This window comes from Vipera berus (genome assembly GCF_964194415.1).
Source record: "Vipera berus genome assembly, chromosome: 2".
NCBI classification, from domain to species: domain Eukaryota; kingdom Metazoa; phylum Chordata; class Lepidosauria; order Squamata; family Viperidae; genus Vipera; species Vipera berus.
The window spans coordinates 287,106,322-287,122,967 of NC_138203.1; the positions used below are offsets into that span (position 1 = coordinate 287,106,322).

General features: G+C 39.5%; 1 protein-coding gene across 1 annotated transcript in view; it reads left to right on the forward strand.

The window, feature by feature from the left end:
- Nucleotides 1-16,646, forward strand: part of LOC308663065 (vomeronasal type-2 receptor 26-like) — a gene marked incomplete at both ends in the record, with an annotated part of 64,396 nt that overhangs the window by 40,458 nt on the left and 7,292 nt on the right. The window contains 2 exons of the mRNA XM_081319210.1: nucleotides 8,509-8,800; nucleotides 14,917-15,705. Coding sequence (XP_081175336.1) covers nucleotides 8,509-8,800; nucleotides 14,917-15,705 — 1,081 coding nt within the window. The remainder of the gene's footprint in view (nucleotides 1-8,508; nucleotides 8,801-14,916; nucleotides 15,706-16,646) is intronic.

Genomic DNA, 16,646 nt, shown 5'->3' on the forward strand with positions numbered 1-16,646 from the left:
AGTTTCCTGCCTGAGCAGGGGGTTGGACTAGATGACCTCCAAGGTCCCTTCCAACTTTATATTATTATTATTATTATTATTATTATTATTATTATTATTATTATTATTATTATTATTATTATTATTATTATTATTATTATTACTTTGCTTTATTAAATGTGATCCTATTGGCTCAAATTGTGCCAGGTAAAATAAAGCGAGCATTGGGTCTGGCCAGCACCTTGAGTCTCCTACCAAAGGCCAAATCCTAGAGACAGAAAATGGTAGATGAAAGCCTGTCTCAGATCTGGGAAGGATTTGGTTCTAAGGGAGGAACACCTCACCCCTTTCAGAGTCTAAATGTGCTGAGAGTTCTTTCAGGACTGCAGCAAACATGGACATTAATTAACCTGTGTTGCTTGTTCTTTCATCACTACACCTTAACTTTGGTTTTTTTCAGCAAGAAAATTGCATTTCTCCCTCCTTGATTAATTTCCAAGGCTGGAGCTCTGAAAACTTGAAAACGAATTCTTGTTTAAAGGTTCACTTCCAGTTCTGCAAAGGAACTGTGGCAGGTGTCCTCCCCTATAATTATGGAAGCACTGGGGGGGATTTCTCCCTCTACCTTTTCTCTCCAGGGTGTTATCCAGTGGTCACCTTGGAAACCAGTCCTTTGAAGAGCAAATACAAGAAATAATGCAAAGTTTCATCCTGCGCTGAGCCAGAAGTCCCTAAATATAGATAATACTTGGCTTTGCCCAAGATTTAAGTATTGTGTGACTATGCACAATGTCACACTCTGGCCTACCTCCTCTCATGCCCACTTCCCACTAGAGATGTTCATTTCAACATGCGGCAAATCATTGCTTCAAGATTTATTTCAGCCTAATTCCAGACATGCATTTTAAAAAAGCCTTGTTTTAATCCATCTTGACTCAGGCAAACCTCATGGACATAGCCCGAATCCAAGATCTCAATTCCCATTTAGTCTTCTATAGTCTATCCCAAGTTCTAAGATACATTCCCTCTCTCCTTTCATCAAAATTATTAATATAAATGTTGGTGTATACAGAAGCCAGAGAGGAACATTGTGACCAATAGTTCGTAGTCATTTCAAGAGGAATAGTTGTTGAGCCCTCCTTGGGTGCACTTTCTCAGTCAGCTTCATGACTACTGCAGCATAGTGTCCTTCATTCCACTCTTGCTAATTAAAATATTGGTGTTCCTCCATTAGATGTTATTACATATAGAGCATGCATCCATCTTAAGAAAGTTACCATAAATCAGTCCATTCCATTCAAGATCCTAGAACTAAACTCACTTCTCCTTAGTCCTGAGATTTGAATGCATTAAAAGTAAAAAAAATATATGAATATCCTGAAATCTTGTCTCAAAAACTTTCAGTGTTGGAGCACCCACAACTTCTGGAGACAGGTCATTCCACTGGTTAATTGTTCTAGTGTCAGTAAATTTCTCCTTAGTTCTAGGTTGATTCTCTTTTAGATTAGTTTCCATCCATTGCTTTTTATTCTCCCTTTAGATGCTTTGGAGAATAGGTTGAAACACACACCCCCTCTTCTTTGTGGCAGACCTTCAAATATTGGAACAGTGCTATCATGTCACCCCTAGTCCTTCTTTTTACTAAACTAGACATAGCCAGTTCCAGCAACTGTTCTTTATAAGTTTTAGCCTCCAGTCCCCTAATCATCTTTGTGGCTCTTCTCTGCACTCTTTCTAGAGTCTCAACATCTTTTTTACATTGTGGCAAACAAAATTGGATGCAATATTCCAAGTGCAGTTTTACCAAGGCATTATAGAATGATATTAATACTTCACATGAACTTGATTCTATCCCTCTATTAATGCAGCCTAGTACTGTGTTGGCTTTTTTGGCAGCTGCAGCACACTGCTGGCTCATTTTTAAGTGATTGTCCACTAGGACTCCAAGATCCCTTTCACAGTTACTACTATTGAGCGAGGTATCACTATGTACCCATGTATTTGGATTTTCTTGCCTAAATGTAGAACCTTAGCTTTTTCACCACTGGATTTCCATTTGTTCAAGTTCAGTGTTCAAGTCTGTCAAAATCCTTCTGTATATTAAGCCTATCTTCTGGAGTATTGGTTATTTTGAGAGCCATTGCAAATTTGATGAGTTCTCCATCTATACTCTCATCCCAATAATTGATAAAGCTATTGAAGGGCCTAAGACAGCCTTGGGGTAACCCACTACACACTTCCTTTTATGTAGATGCAGTTCTATTAAGGACTACATGTTGAGTGCATTTGGTCAACCTATTACAAATCCATCTGGCAGTGATGCTGTCTACCCACATTTTTCTATTTTATTAAGTAGTAGGTTGTAGTCTACTTTATCTAATGCCTTACTGAAGTCCAAGTAAATTATATTCACAGCATTTCTCTGCTCATTTAATTTTGTCACTTTGTAAAAAAATGCAATAAGATTTGTCAGGAATGATCTGTTTTTGACAAACCCAGAAGCAGAAATCATGAGCCTAGGAGGAACTCCAGATGCCCATGTGATCTGTCATTTTTTCAGAGAAACCCCATCCAGCACCAAAGATGGAATAATAATTTTAGAACTGGCAGACTCAAAAACTCAAAATCACTCAATCTTGCCAGTATTCAGCTGAAGCCTATTGTTTCCCATCCAGACCTTCACAGCAGACATTCACAGCATTAATGTCATGGTTCTGAGAGATGAAACTCTTCAAAAGAACTTTGAGGCATTGTTTACCTTAAAGAATCTTTTATTCGAGAAACAAAGTGTCAACACTACATAGTTGAAACAAAAAACTAAATTCCCCTCCCCTGGATACAAAGTTACAAAATACAATTCCCTCCTCCAATAAACAGTCATAAATCACATTCCCCAATTAGCTTGAAGCGCGGGCTTTCTCTCCAGCTCTCCAGTCCGCCCAAACACTATCAGCTCTGGGCCCAATGTCCTTGGGTTCCCATGGCTAAGTTATTATTGTTATGACTAGCTGGACTCTCATCCCTATTCCCCCTCCCAGCATTGACTAAGTCTAAAAGTAATAGAGAAAATGGCTATATTTCCATCTGTTGTCAAAGCAAGAACATCCAATGTTAGCAGTGTTGACATTTAATTCACCAGGGGTAAATTAATATAATTATGTATTATCAACATGCTGATGATACTTCACCCCATGATGATGGATGAGCTTACTCGGTGTCTTCATGTAGATGTTGAATAGGAGAAGAGAGAACACAGAGCACTGAAGCTTCTGACATGGTGGGGGTCAAGGACAGGAACGCTCCTTCCCAATCATCGAAGGCATTGACCCCAGATAAAGAAAGTGAACCAGTACACCCACCGTGCTGCCCACTCCAAATTATCTGAGCTGATCCTGAAGAATACCATGTTCAAAAGTATTAAAGATCACAGAGTGGTCAAATAGGGCAAACATTGATACACAACATCCATCCCACCCTCACCATGAAAAAGAATGATCAAGCCATTTCTGCCCCACACCTGAGCCTGAATTCTGACTGAAAGGGATGTCTATGGAGATTCTTAGTCATCCAGGTCATAGTTATCCCAAAGATGCTTTTTCAGGAGGCAACTGGACTTCCTTGTTTTTCTTTGAAGATGTTTCGCTTCTATTCCATTCCATTCCACTCCATTCCACTCCACCCCACCCCACCCCACCCCACTCTATTCCATTCCATTCTTACTATAACAGACCATGGATTACAACAGCCAACTGTCTTCCTCTACCCTGGGGAAAAACCACAAATGGATGTGGCCATATTTCTGACCAAGAGGGCGATTCCACCTTTCTGGATACAACCAGGCTTTGGTGAGACATGGCAAATAATATCATGGATGAGAGCGGCATCAGAACACATCAACTATACTTTCAAAAGCAACAGCCAGAATCTAGAGTCATGAAGGATCTGATAGCCATATATTAAGAGCAGAAGGCATGAAACTTACAATGGGTTTCAAGTGGTGGGCCTGGGATATGGGCCATCCTGTTCCTCACCATAAGAATGGACCTGCCTATCCTCTCAGCAACCCCCTCCCATCTTAAACCTTCTGTTCTCCCTTCTAGGTTTATATATTATATTCCCCCATTACCTAGATACGAAACCTAATCCTCAAACAATTTGGATTCTCAAATGGACCCTGAAAACACTTGGGAGGTCTTTTAAGGGAGAAAGGTCACACAAAGCCTCAGAGATGGGGATGTCAAAAGGATCCCACCCCACCAAGCTCATACACACAAAAAAACATCACTTCCCCAAACCAGTTTTAGAATGATTATGGGAAGAGGTCAGACAGTACAATCCACCATGCAGCGGTCACTGCCACCATCAAGGCCAGGGGTCAGCAACCTGAAACAGTGAAAGAGCCACTCAGAACTGTTTCCATCACAAAAGGAAAAACTGGGAGCCGCAAAACAATGTGTGCGCATGCGCGTACATGCGCGCATGTGCAGAACAGGGTTTGACTGAAGAGTGGACACAAGGCGAGATATGCACCTACCCTGCATATTTGAATTGATTGGTTGAACTTTTTTAGTCCCACTTTTTTTTTTTGGGGGGGGGACTGCACATGGCAGAGGACTGGGAGCTGCAGGAGACGGCTGAAAGAGCCGCATGCAGCTCCGGAGCCGCGGGTTGCAGACCTGTGATCTAGGCTGCAGACCTCCCAGCCTACTGTTTATTTGATAAAATGGCAAACTTCAAAATATAAGGGATCTCAGTTTCTTGCATGGAAATAAAGGACAACAGAGAAAATATCAAGAAAAAAACAGCCTATGTTTTCTATAACTTTCTCCCAATTTACCCAGTGATACAGTCCTGAATCTTTGTCAGTTCTCCTTCCAAAATTGATAGTGCTAAGACATGCAGGAAATTTCACTTCAGCCACAAGCCATTCTCAAATCAGTTTTGGATTAATATATGGAAATCTAATATAAAATAAAACCCAAAACAGCCCCTAATCTTAATATTAGACTGGGTTCAAGGATATTAATTGTTTCCTTGTCCCAAATATACTTTTTCATGGGGCAACTGGACTTGCTCGTTTTTCTCTAAAGACATTTCACTTCTCATTCAAGAAGTTTCTTCAGCTCTGACTGGATGGTGGGAATAAAAGGATTTATGCTACTTGAAGACAGCTGGTCAGTTCCATTCTTTTAGACTCTAAAATTTAGAGAGTCATTGAGGTCACCTGGAGGTTTTCTTTTAAATGCACAAAGGGCACTCTTTTGAAAACAGCAAAGTCCACATTTTGGACAGAAAGGGGTATTAAAGAGGCCATCTATGTCAAAATTGAACAGCCCTCTCTGAACAGAGGGGGAGGGATATGACATCATCTATCTCCAGTCTACAGCACAAATCCTTTCAGCAGCTCCAGGAAGGCTCCACAACCATTTGCACTACTCAGGTAATAATAATAATAATAATAATAATAATAATAATAATAATAATAATAATAATAATAATAATAATAATAAGAAGAAGAAGAAGAAGAAGAAGAAGAAGAAGAAGAAGAAGAAGAAGAAGAAGAAGAAGAAGAAGAAGAAGAAGAAGAAGAAGAAGAAGAAGAAGAAGAAGAAGAAGAAGAAGAAGAAGAAGAAGAAGAAGGGACCTTGGAGGTCATCTAGTCCAAACCCCTGCTAAGGCAGGAAACCCTATACCATTTCAGACAAATGGCTGTCCAGTCTCTTCTTAAAAACTTCCAGTGTTGGAGCATTCACCACTTCTGGAGGCAGGTTGTTCCACTGGTTAGTTGTTCTAATTGTCAGGAAGTTTCTCCTTAGTTCTAGGTTGCTTCTCTCCTTGACTAGTTTCCATCCGTTGCTTCTTGTCCTGCTTTCAGGTGCTTTGGAGAATAGCTTGACTCCCTCTTCTTTGTGGCAGCCCCTGAGATATTGGAACACTGCTATGATGTCAACCCTCACCCTTCTCTTCATTAAACCACACATACCCAATTCCAGCAACCAGGTGACCCTGATGACACAGGTAAACCTTGTGAAAAAGAATGTTGAGACTCTAGAACAGACATGTCAAACTTGCAACGTCACGTGACGTATCGGAACTTTTTCCCATTGCCGGCAATGGGATGGGCGTGGTTTCTCCGTGACGCTCCAGCCCGCAGGCCAGCAGTTTGAAACCCCTGCTCTAGAAAGAATACAGAGAAGAGCAACAAAGATGATTAGGGGACTGGATGCTAAAACACGTAAGGAACAGTTGCTGGAATTGGGTATGTGTAGTTTAATGAGAAGGATGAGGGGTAACATAATAGCAGTGTTCCAATATCTCAGGGGTTGCCACAAATAAGAGGGAGTCAAGCTATTCTCCAAAGCACCAAGAAGCAATGGATGGAAACTAATCAAAGAGAGAAGCAACCTAGAACTAAAGAGAAATTTCCTAACAATTAGAACAATTAATCAGTGGAACAACCTGCCTCCAGAAGTTGTGAATGCTCCAACACTGGAAGTTTTTAAGAAGAGACTGGACAGCCATTTGTCTGAAATGGTATAGGGCAGGGGTAGGCAACCTCGGCTCTTTTATGACTCATGGACTTCAGCTCCCAGAATTCCTGAGCCAGCTTGGCTGGCTCAGGAATTCTGGGAGTTGAAGTCCATGAGTCATGAGAGAGCCAAGGTTGCCTACCCCTGGTATAGGGTTTCCTGCCTGAGGAGGGGGTTGGACTAGATGACCTCCAAGGTCCCTTCCAACTTTATTGTTATTGTTGTTATTATATACAGTATATATGTATATATATATATAGGTAAAGGTAAAGGTTCCCCCGCACATGTGTGCTAGTCGTTTCCGACTCTAGGGGCCGGTGCTCATCTCCGTTTCAAAGCCGAAGAGCCAGCGCTTGTCCGAGGACGTCTCCGTGGTCATGTGGCCGGCATGACTAGACGCCAAAGGCGCATGGAACATTGTTACCTTCCCACCGTAGTGGTCCCTATTTTTCTACTTGCATTTTTACATGCTTTCGAACTGCTAGGTTGGCAGAAGCTGGGACGAGTAACAGGCGCTCACTCTGTTACGCGGCACTCGGTATTCGACCCGCCAAACTGCTGACCTTCTGATCGACAAGCTCAGCGTCCTAACCCACTGAGCCACCATATCCATAGACATAATTGTTTCCTTGGTACTGGAAGAGTGTCATCAACCTAGAATGGAATCAAATTCCATAAGTCTGGGGTGACTTTCCCCAGCCGTCTCTGGAGACGAGATACTTCAGAAGCTGAAGTCAGTTCCCTGGATGTTGAACTAGCTTCCTCAAGTATCACTTTCTGGACATGAGCTGACAGGAAAGACCAGAACCAATAGAGAACAATGCCCCCAGATGTATCTTTAACTTTTCACTAACATGCTTTTCTCCAGCTACCCCTCTTCACATGAAGCCTGAAAGAAGTTTAGCATCCCTAGAGGAGAAGTTGATTCTCATCGTAATTATCACTGTCCCAATGCTTGAGACCTTTTCTGCTCCTCCTCCAGTGACTGTTTTTGATGTAAACATCAGACCAAGCCAACATAGAAAGGATTGTGCATCAGAAAAGGATAAATGCCTCAGATAACACTCTCTTTGGAAAAAGGTTCAGAAACAGGCAGGGGCTGTGTTCTTGAATGCACTTTCTATCTTTTTCACATAAAGATCAGTTTATATCTGAGCCAGGAAATCCACTGAATATTCCACCTTGTGGGAGTGCTTGGAATTTTTCTTTAGAAACAGGAAAGAGATTCAATTCAGTCCTATGAATTATGGATCTCCTGCTTCTGGTTCTGATGCTGCTGATGTCCCAGCCAGTCTCAGGGAAACTTCGAATAAAGTGCCCGCTGAACTTGGAGCACCAGGATAGAAACAATCCACAGAGCTTTTACAGACCAGGGGACCATCTCCTTAGTATGATCTTCTCTTTAACGAAAATAGCACCCATAACACTGCCTTTCAACACGGCTCCTGACAGGAAATTTGACTTGTAAGTCAGTTAGTGTGATGCAATTGAACCCTGTCTATTTGCAGTTCTAACACTTCTTTCCTTTTTTTCACTTAGTCCTATATTGTAAGACCTGTCTAATTGCTTGAATTATTTCGCTACTAGAATATAATCTGAGAGTAACTCTTTACTGGCACTGTTACTTGGTTTGGGTAGGTACTTACTAGATGATGTTACCAATTTGGGCAATGAAATGTCTGCAAGAAAACAACCAAGCTCCGAGAGCACCAAGGATCCCTCATTTCAACCCCAAGCTACAAATATTCTACTTTCTTGAATTGTTTTGATTTCCACGGCTTCTCTCTTTTGTCCGATTTCATGGAAGAGGCTCAAATGCAAAGATGAGGCAGACAAAAAACCCTGAAAGAAGTCCAGATACATTTCTTCTTTTCTTTAGACTAGCCAAATCCAAGTTTTGCAGACATTCTTTGTATGTTTTAATCTCCAGGCCTTTGATCATCTTAGTTGCTCTTCTCTGAATTTTTTCCAAACTCTTGAACTTTTGTTTTTTTTACAGGAGTTTCTCTCCTGGTTCTATTAAAATGCTAAGCACCATTTTCGCCATACAACAGGTCAATGAGAATTCCCAGATTCTATACAATCTCACATTGGGCTACAACATCCATGACCACTATGATAACACCCTTGGTACTTCGGATGCCTTGCTGGACATGCTCTCTACTGGAGAAGCCAATGTTCCCAACTATAGCTGTGGAAGGAAGGAGAACCTTTTGGCTCTTCTTTATGGACCCACCAGTGACATCTCCATCCAGATGGCAACATTAGGAGACCCCTACAAAATCCCACAGGTTTGCATTTATGTTTCTTTATCTGGAAGTCTGAATGGAATGGTGGTGGGTGAGTGACAAATCCAAACACATCTTTGGAACACATAGCTGGATCATAGTGTATATATGGATATTTTTCGTATTGTTATTTCTTTCAGGTTTTTTTTTAAAAAAACTTAATTATCAAACAGATGAAAGAGTGGATACAAAGCTTTTAATAACCACAATGAAAAATTAAATGTCATGAACCTAAGAAACAATTTTACTATCACTTCCCTACTTTTATCATTAGCTGTTCCTTTGTGTTTAGAACGGGTCTCAGGATGATAATGTAACACTTGGGGAAGAAGATGCAGCCCAGAAGTCCAGCACTGGAGGCCAAGATGGAAAAAATGAAAAAACCAAATTCCAGAATTCCTGAGCCAGCCATGCTGGCTCAGGAATTCTAGGAGTTAAAGTCCATGATTCATTAAAAAGCAAAGGTTGTCTACCCCTGACCATGGCTATCGTTACTGTCATGGCTGTGGATTAGGATTCACAGTGGGGAGGGGGCAAGGATCAAAGCAGACACATCCTTTTATGACACCATACAGTATTTGGGCACTGCTGCTGTATACTTGTGAAGATGAGGAAAGGCTCTGTGTCCCTTCAAATGGTCTTCTGTATAAGAGAATAGTAGAGCATTGATCGAAAGTTCATGTTTTGTACCTAATCTTAACCAAAATAATGATATCTTCAAAGGTGAACAAATCCCATATTTCTGAAATGAACACCAATGGATTATCCTACCTTCAGTTAATAAAATATAGGTGTCTTATGGACTTATTGGGAGGACTGCTTTAATTAGCCATTTGATGAAAAAAATTACAAGCACATTAGTCAATGTATCAGCTATTTTTCACCATAATAAATTCACAATCAAATTAAACATAAAAAATTTAAAGAGAAATGGAGTCCAAGGAGAGGATTTTAGAAATGAATTGTGTGATAATTATGATCATGATCATGAATTAACACTTGTTGCTTGTATGAATACTGGGAGGTTATCACTAGAGACAAATTCCTTTCGTGTCCAATCACATTTGGGCAATAAAGAATTCTATTCTATTCTATTCTATTCTATTCTATTCTATTCTATTCTATTCTATTCTATTCTATTCTATTCTATTCTATTCTAGTATATTTCTCTTCTCTTCTCTTCTCTTCTCTTCTCTTCTCTTCTCTTCTCTTCTCTTCTCTTCTCTTCTCTTCTCTTCTCTTCTCTTCTCTTCTCTTCTCTTCTCTTCTCTTCTCTTCCCTTCCCTTCCCTTCCCTTCCCTTCCCTTCCCTATCCTATCCTATCCTATCCTATCCTATCCTATCCTATCCTATCCTATATTATTATATTATATTATATTATATTATATTATATTATATTATATTATATTATATTATATTATATTATATTATATTATATTATATTATATTATATTATATTATATTATATTATATTATATTATATTATATTATATTATATTATATTATATTATATTATATTATATTATATTATATTATATTATATTATATTATATTATATTATATTATATTATATTATATTATATTATATCATATCATATCATATCATATCATATCATATCATATCATATCATATCATATCATATCATCATATCATTATATTATATTATATTATATTATATTATATTATATTATATTATATTATGTTATGTTATGTTATGTTATGTTATGTTATGTTATGTTATGTTATGTTATGTTATGTTATGTTATGTTATGTTATGTTATGTTATGTTATGTTATGTTATGTTATATTATATTATATTATATTATATTATATTATATTATATTATATTATATTATATTATATTATATTATATTATATTATATTATATTATATTATATTATTATTATTATATTCTAATAAAATATAGCTCTTCCTGGAATCCTTGTTAAGAGCCTGCATAGCATCATGGGAAATGTTTACTGCATTATGTGTGGTTTATTTTTGCAAAATACCAGGAGTTACATGATCATGTTAGTCCAAACTTACAAATTCTATTCTATTCTAAAAATATCCAGCCTGTTGAGGCCTCCTTTGGCAGGTTCATTTAGAGGTATAAATAATGACAAGTATATCCAGTTATGTGGAAAATGGCAATACTTAGTTTCATTATACAAAAATGGGAATAAAAAGACACTAGCAATTATACGCCTATTTGCCAAATATATGTTATGGCTAAAATATATACTAGGCTCCTCTTGAGTAGAGTTGAAAGTGAATAGATGAAAAGCGCATTCTTTGCAGAAAGACAAGCTGGCTTTGGATAGAGTAGATCCACTGTTAACAGTTGCTTTGTCATGAACCATCTGATCACAAGATAGGTCAGTCAGGGGAAGCTGTTGTTTGTTGCCCTTACATATACAACAACAATAACAAAAGAGCTGGAAGGGACCTTGGAGGACTTCTAGTCCAACCCACTGCTCAGGCAGGAAACTCTATACCATTTCAAACAAATGGTTGTCCAATCTCTTCTTAAAAACCGCCAGTGTTGGAGCATTCACAACTTCTGGAGGCAGGTTGTTCCACTGATTAATTGTTCTAACTGTCAGGAAATTTCTCCTTAGTTCTAGGTTGCTTCTCTCTTTGATTAGTTTCTATCCATTGCTTCTTGTCCTGCCTTCAGGTGCTTTGGAGAATAGCTTGACTCCCTCTTCTTTGTGGCAACCCCTGAGATATTGGAACACTGCTATCATGTCACCCCCTCGTCCTTCTCTTCATCAAACTAGACACACCCAATTACAGCATGTTAGTTAGATGTTAGTGCAGCATTTGACACAGTTAACACAGAATTATTATGGAGGAAATTGATTGTCCTTAAAATGTAACACAGATTGTTGGTCCTCATCAATGCATTATCCCCAAAGGCTTGTTTGACTCTTTGGTGTGAGGTAAACAGAACCATGAGAAGTAAGATCAATACTTTTCAAAGTGTGAGACTAAGATACATATTGCTCTCTTCCGTGACACAAGCCAGATGCTCCTACCCTAACCCCCACTTTTGTTCCCCCAGTTCAAAAGGCTTCTTTTTTCCTTTGAAATGCCTAATACAGGCTCAATACACATTCGTTCCCTCCTCCTCCTCCTCAGGAGATGGCAGGATCCATGGAATAATGTTTTAAACATACATTTATGAATATGATATAAATGGATTCTGACATTCAGTATTAATGTCTTACCAGAAGTAATGAGGGATCCTGAAGTACATATATCTATGGCACTAAATATCTATTGTAAATAATAATAATAATAATAATAATAATAATAATAATAATAATAATAATAATAATAATAATAATAATAATAATAATAATAATAATAATATAGAATAGAATAGAATAGAATAGAATAGAATAGAATAGAATAGAATAGAATAGAATAGAATAGAATAGAATAGAATACCAGAATTGGAAGGGACCTTGGAGGTCATCTAGTCCAACCCCCTGCTCAGGCAGGAAACCCTATACCATTTCAGACAAATGGCTGTCCAGTCTCTTTTTAAAAACTTCCTGTGTTGGAGCATTCACCACTTCTGGAGGCAGGTTGTTCCACTGGTTAATTGTTCTAACTGTCAGGAAGTTTCTCCTTAGTTCTAGGTTGCTTCTCTCCTTGACTAGTTTCCATCCGTTGCTTCTTGTCCTGCCTTCAGGTGCTTGGAGAATAGCTTGACTCCCTCTTCTTTATGGCACCCCTGAGATATTGAAGCACTGCTATCATGTCACTCCTAGTCCTTCTCTTCATTAAACTACACGTACCAAATCCCAGCAACCATTCCTTATATGTTTTAGCCTCCAGTCCCCTAATCATCTCAACATTAAAATAATCCAAGATCATGGCATCTGGCCCTCTCAATTCCTGGCAAAGAAATGGAGGTAGTGACAGATTTTATTTTCCTGGGCTCCAAGTTCACTGCAGATGGGGACTGCAGTAAAGAAAATTAAAAGATGCTTGCTCCTGGGGAAGAAAGCCATGGCAAATCTAGACAGCACGTAAAAAGCAGAGACATCACTTTGTCAACGAAAGTGCGTATAGTCAAGGCCATGGTTTTCCCAGTTGCAATGTATGGCTGTGAAAGTTGGACTATAAGAAAGGCTGAGCGCCAAAGAATTGAGGCCTTTGAACTATGGTGCTGGAGAAGACTCCTGCGAGTCCCTTGGACTGCAAGGCGATCAAACCGGTCAGTCCTAGAGGAGATCAACCCTGACTGCTCTTTAGAAGGCCAGATCCTGAAGTTGAAACTCAAATACTTTGGCCACCTAATGAGAAGGAAGGACTCACTGGAGAAGAGCCTAATGCTGGGAAAGATTGAGTGCAAGAGAAGAAGGGGATGACAGAGAATGAGGTGGCTGGATGGAGTCACTGAAGCAGTAGGCGTGATCTTAAATGGACTCCAGAAGATGGTAGAGGATAGGAAGGCCTGGTGAAATGTTGTCCATAGGGTCGCAATGGGTCGGACATGACTTCGCAGCTAACAACAACCCCTAATCATCTTTGTTGCTCTTCTCTGTATTCTTTCTAGAATCTCAACATCTTTTTTACATCGTGGTGACCAAAACTGGATGCAGTATTCCAAGTGTGGCCTTACCAAGGCATTGTAAAGTGGTATTAATACTTCACGTAATCTTGATTCTATCCCTCTGTTAATGCAGCCTAGCACTGTGTTGGCTTTTTTGGCAGCTGCAGCACACTGCTGGCTCATATTTAAGTGATTGTCCACTAGGACTCCATGGTTTGTGTGTGTGTTCTTTTATCTGGTATGGTGAGTAGGGTGGTGATGTGAAAGTGATAGATTGAGTCCATTAATCTAATAGATGTTATGATTAAAATATATGCTAAGGTTCTCTTAAGTAGAGATGAGAGTGGATAGATGAAAAGTGCATTTGCTGTAGAAGAACAAGCAAACAAGAACTATCTAATTACAATATATGCCAGTCAGGGGAAACCATAGTTTGCTCTCTTAATTAATCAATCAGAATAAAGCTTGATGGGACCTTGGAGGATTTCTAGTCCAACCTGCTGTTCAAGCAGGAGACCCTATACCATCTCAGACAAGTGACTATCCAGTCTTTCTTAAAGACCTCCAGTGATGATGGAGCACCCACAACTTCTGAAGGCAAGCTGTTCCACTGGTTGACTGTCCTCACTGTTGGGAACTTTCTCAGTAATTCCAGGTTGCTTCACTCTTTGATCAGTTTCCAAAGCAGATAACGATATAGTCATCTCCAGTAAGCTTGGCACATTGAATTGGATGAACAAATTGGTCTTCCAAATTGATAAGAATTTCATTGCAAAATGTCTAAAAATGTTAGGGTGATATTCACTCGAGCAAGATTTGAGCAGTTGGACACGATTAAATATGGAAGATTTGACGAAGTGCCTTATAATGAACAGACTTGTATTTCTAGAGCTTCAGAGATAGAAGACATAAAGCATCTACAGTATTATATAGAATAGAATAGAATAGAATAGAATAGAATAGAATAGAATAGAATAGAATAGAATAGAATAGAATAGAATAGAATAGAATAGAATAGAATAGAATAGAATAGAATAGAATAGAATAGAATAGAATAGAATAGTTAAAAGGGACCTTGGAGGTCTTCTAGTCCAACCCTTCTGCTTTCAATACTGTATCAGTATCTTGGACCACACATTAAATGTATGATCTACTCGGATACTTATACTAAAACAACACATTTCCTGTGCAGACAGAATAAAAAAAACATACAATAGGATTATTTATTTGAGCAAAAGAGTTCACTTCAGATTTGCATGTGAAGTTCAGATATATGGTTCTGACTGCAATAAGTTATAGGAATGATACAAAAATATGACACATTCTCTGTTCTTCTTTTTAACTTAATTTGTTCTCTTTATTTGATTTTTATATAACACTTTGTTAATATTGTCTGTTTTATATTCCCTATCCTGATATGGCCTAATGGCTGTAAAACAATAAACTAATCTAATTTTTCATAAGAATCAAGTTGGATTTATTAAAATCTAGTATTTTGAACTTGACTGGACCCCAAATATAGTACAGTATTCTTTATTGCTTTTTCAGATCAGTATTGAGACTTCTTTAAAGAATCTGCATGAAAAAAACTCTTTTTCCCACCGGATGGTCCCCAAAGAAGGAATCCAGTACCCAGCAATTGTCCAACTGCTCCATCATTTCAGATGGATCTTGATTGGTCTCTTTGCTTCAGATACAGAACAGGGAGAGAATTTCATGAGGACTTTGACTCCTTTGCTTGTCAGGAATGGTATTTGTGCTGTTATATCACAACGCTTGTCAATGACTGGACACAGAGGACACCTGAGGGATGCCCTCTCTAAGTGGAGGCAAGTCAACGTCTTTGTGCACTTTATAGAATATGAGTCCCATTTGGGCAGAATTCTTCCTTTCCATTTAATACTTATGCGTTTGCCAGGACCCATTGAAGGCAAAGTCTGGATCATGTCACACATGGGGAATTTCAAAATGAGAAGGCATAGACTTTATAAATACATCCATAGTATATGGACCTTTCCAATTCTGGGAAAAACCAAGTCCATAGAGGAAAACTTTAAACTCAGTTATTTTATTGAAGCTGAGTTTCAAAATCAGTATTTTCGCTGTTCTTTTGCAAAGCATGTCTTTTCTGTCAAAAGCCAGAGAAGATGCACCCAGAAGACACCACTAGAAACTGAACCAGGAAATAGCAGCATCAAGATCAGAATTCACCAAAATTCTTATATCTTTTTTAAGACTCTGGCCCATGCCTTGAATGCTGCGTATTCCGCCAGATACAGGAGGAGAAAGAAGGAGGGCAAAGAAGGGGTGGGGGCCCTAAGGCTGCAGCCATGGCAGGTATGTGGTCCCAAAAGAATCCATCACACTTAGCTCCTTTTGAAGGGAGCTAAGGCAAGGGAAGGGGCGCGGTGGCTCAGTGGGTTAGGACGCTGAGCTTGTCGATCAGAAGGTCGGCAGTTTGGCGGGTCGAATCCTGAGTGCCGCGTAGCAGAGTGAGCGCCTGTTACTCGTCCCAGCTTCTGCCAACCTAGCAGTTCGAAAGCACGTCAAAATGCAAGTAGAAAAATAGGGACCACTACGGTGGGAAGGGAACAGCATTATGTGCGCCTTTGGCATCTAGTCATGCCAGCCACATGACCACGGAGATGTCCTCGGACAAGTGCTGGCTCTTCGGCTTTGAAACGGAGATGAGCACCGGCCCCTAGAGTCAGAAACGACTAGCACACACGTTCAGGGGAACCTTTACCTTTACCTTTACCTTTAAGGCAAGGGAAGAGAACTAGCTCAATGAACTTGTGCTATAAAAGGCCCATAAGGCTTGGAGAGTCTAATCGCTCACGGCATATAATCCAAAGACCAGCCTCTAAGACAGATATATTTCAGGTGTAACTGGCGCACCAGGCGAACCTGAGCAAAAGACCCCCTGGCCACGGCTCCTATATGATCTTCCAAACTGAGCCGTGAATCCAGGAGGACGCCCAAGTTGTGGGCCCTATCAACAGGGGGTAACACCTCACCCCCCCATAGTTAACGATGGAAAAGATTGGTTAGTCTGAGATGCCTGTATGCAGAGCCACTCAGTCTTGGCAGGATTGAAATGAAGCCTGTTTCTCCCCATCCAAACCCAGACTGCCTCCAGGCAACGGGACATCATGTCGAGGGCATCACTGGGTTGGTTCAGGGTGGAAAGAAAAAGCTGGGTATAATCAGCGTACTGATGATACCCCACCCCGAAACCATGAATGAGCTCACCCAGCGGCTTCATATAGATGTTGAAC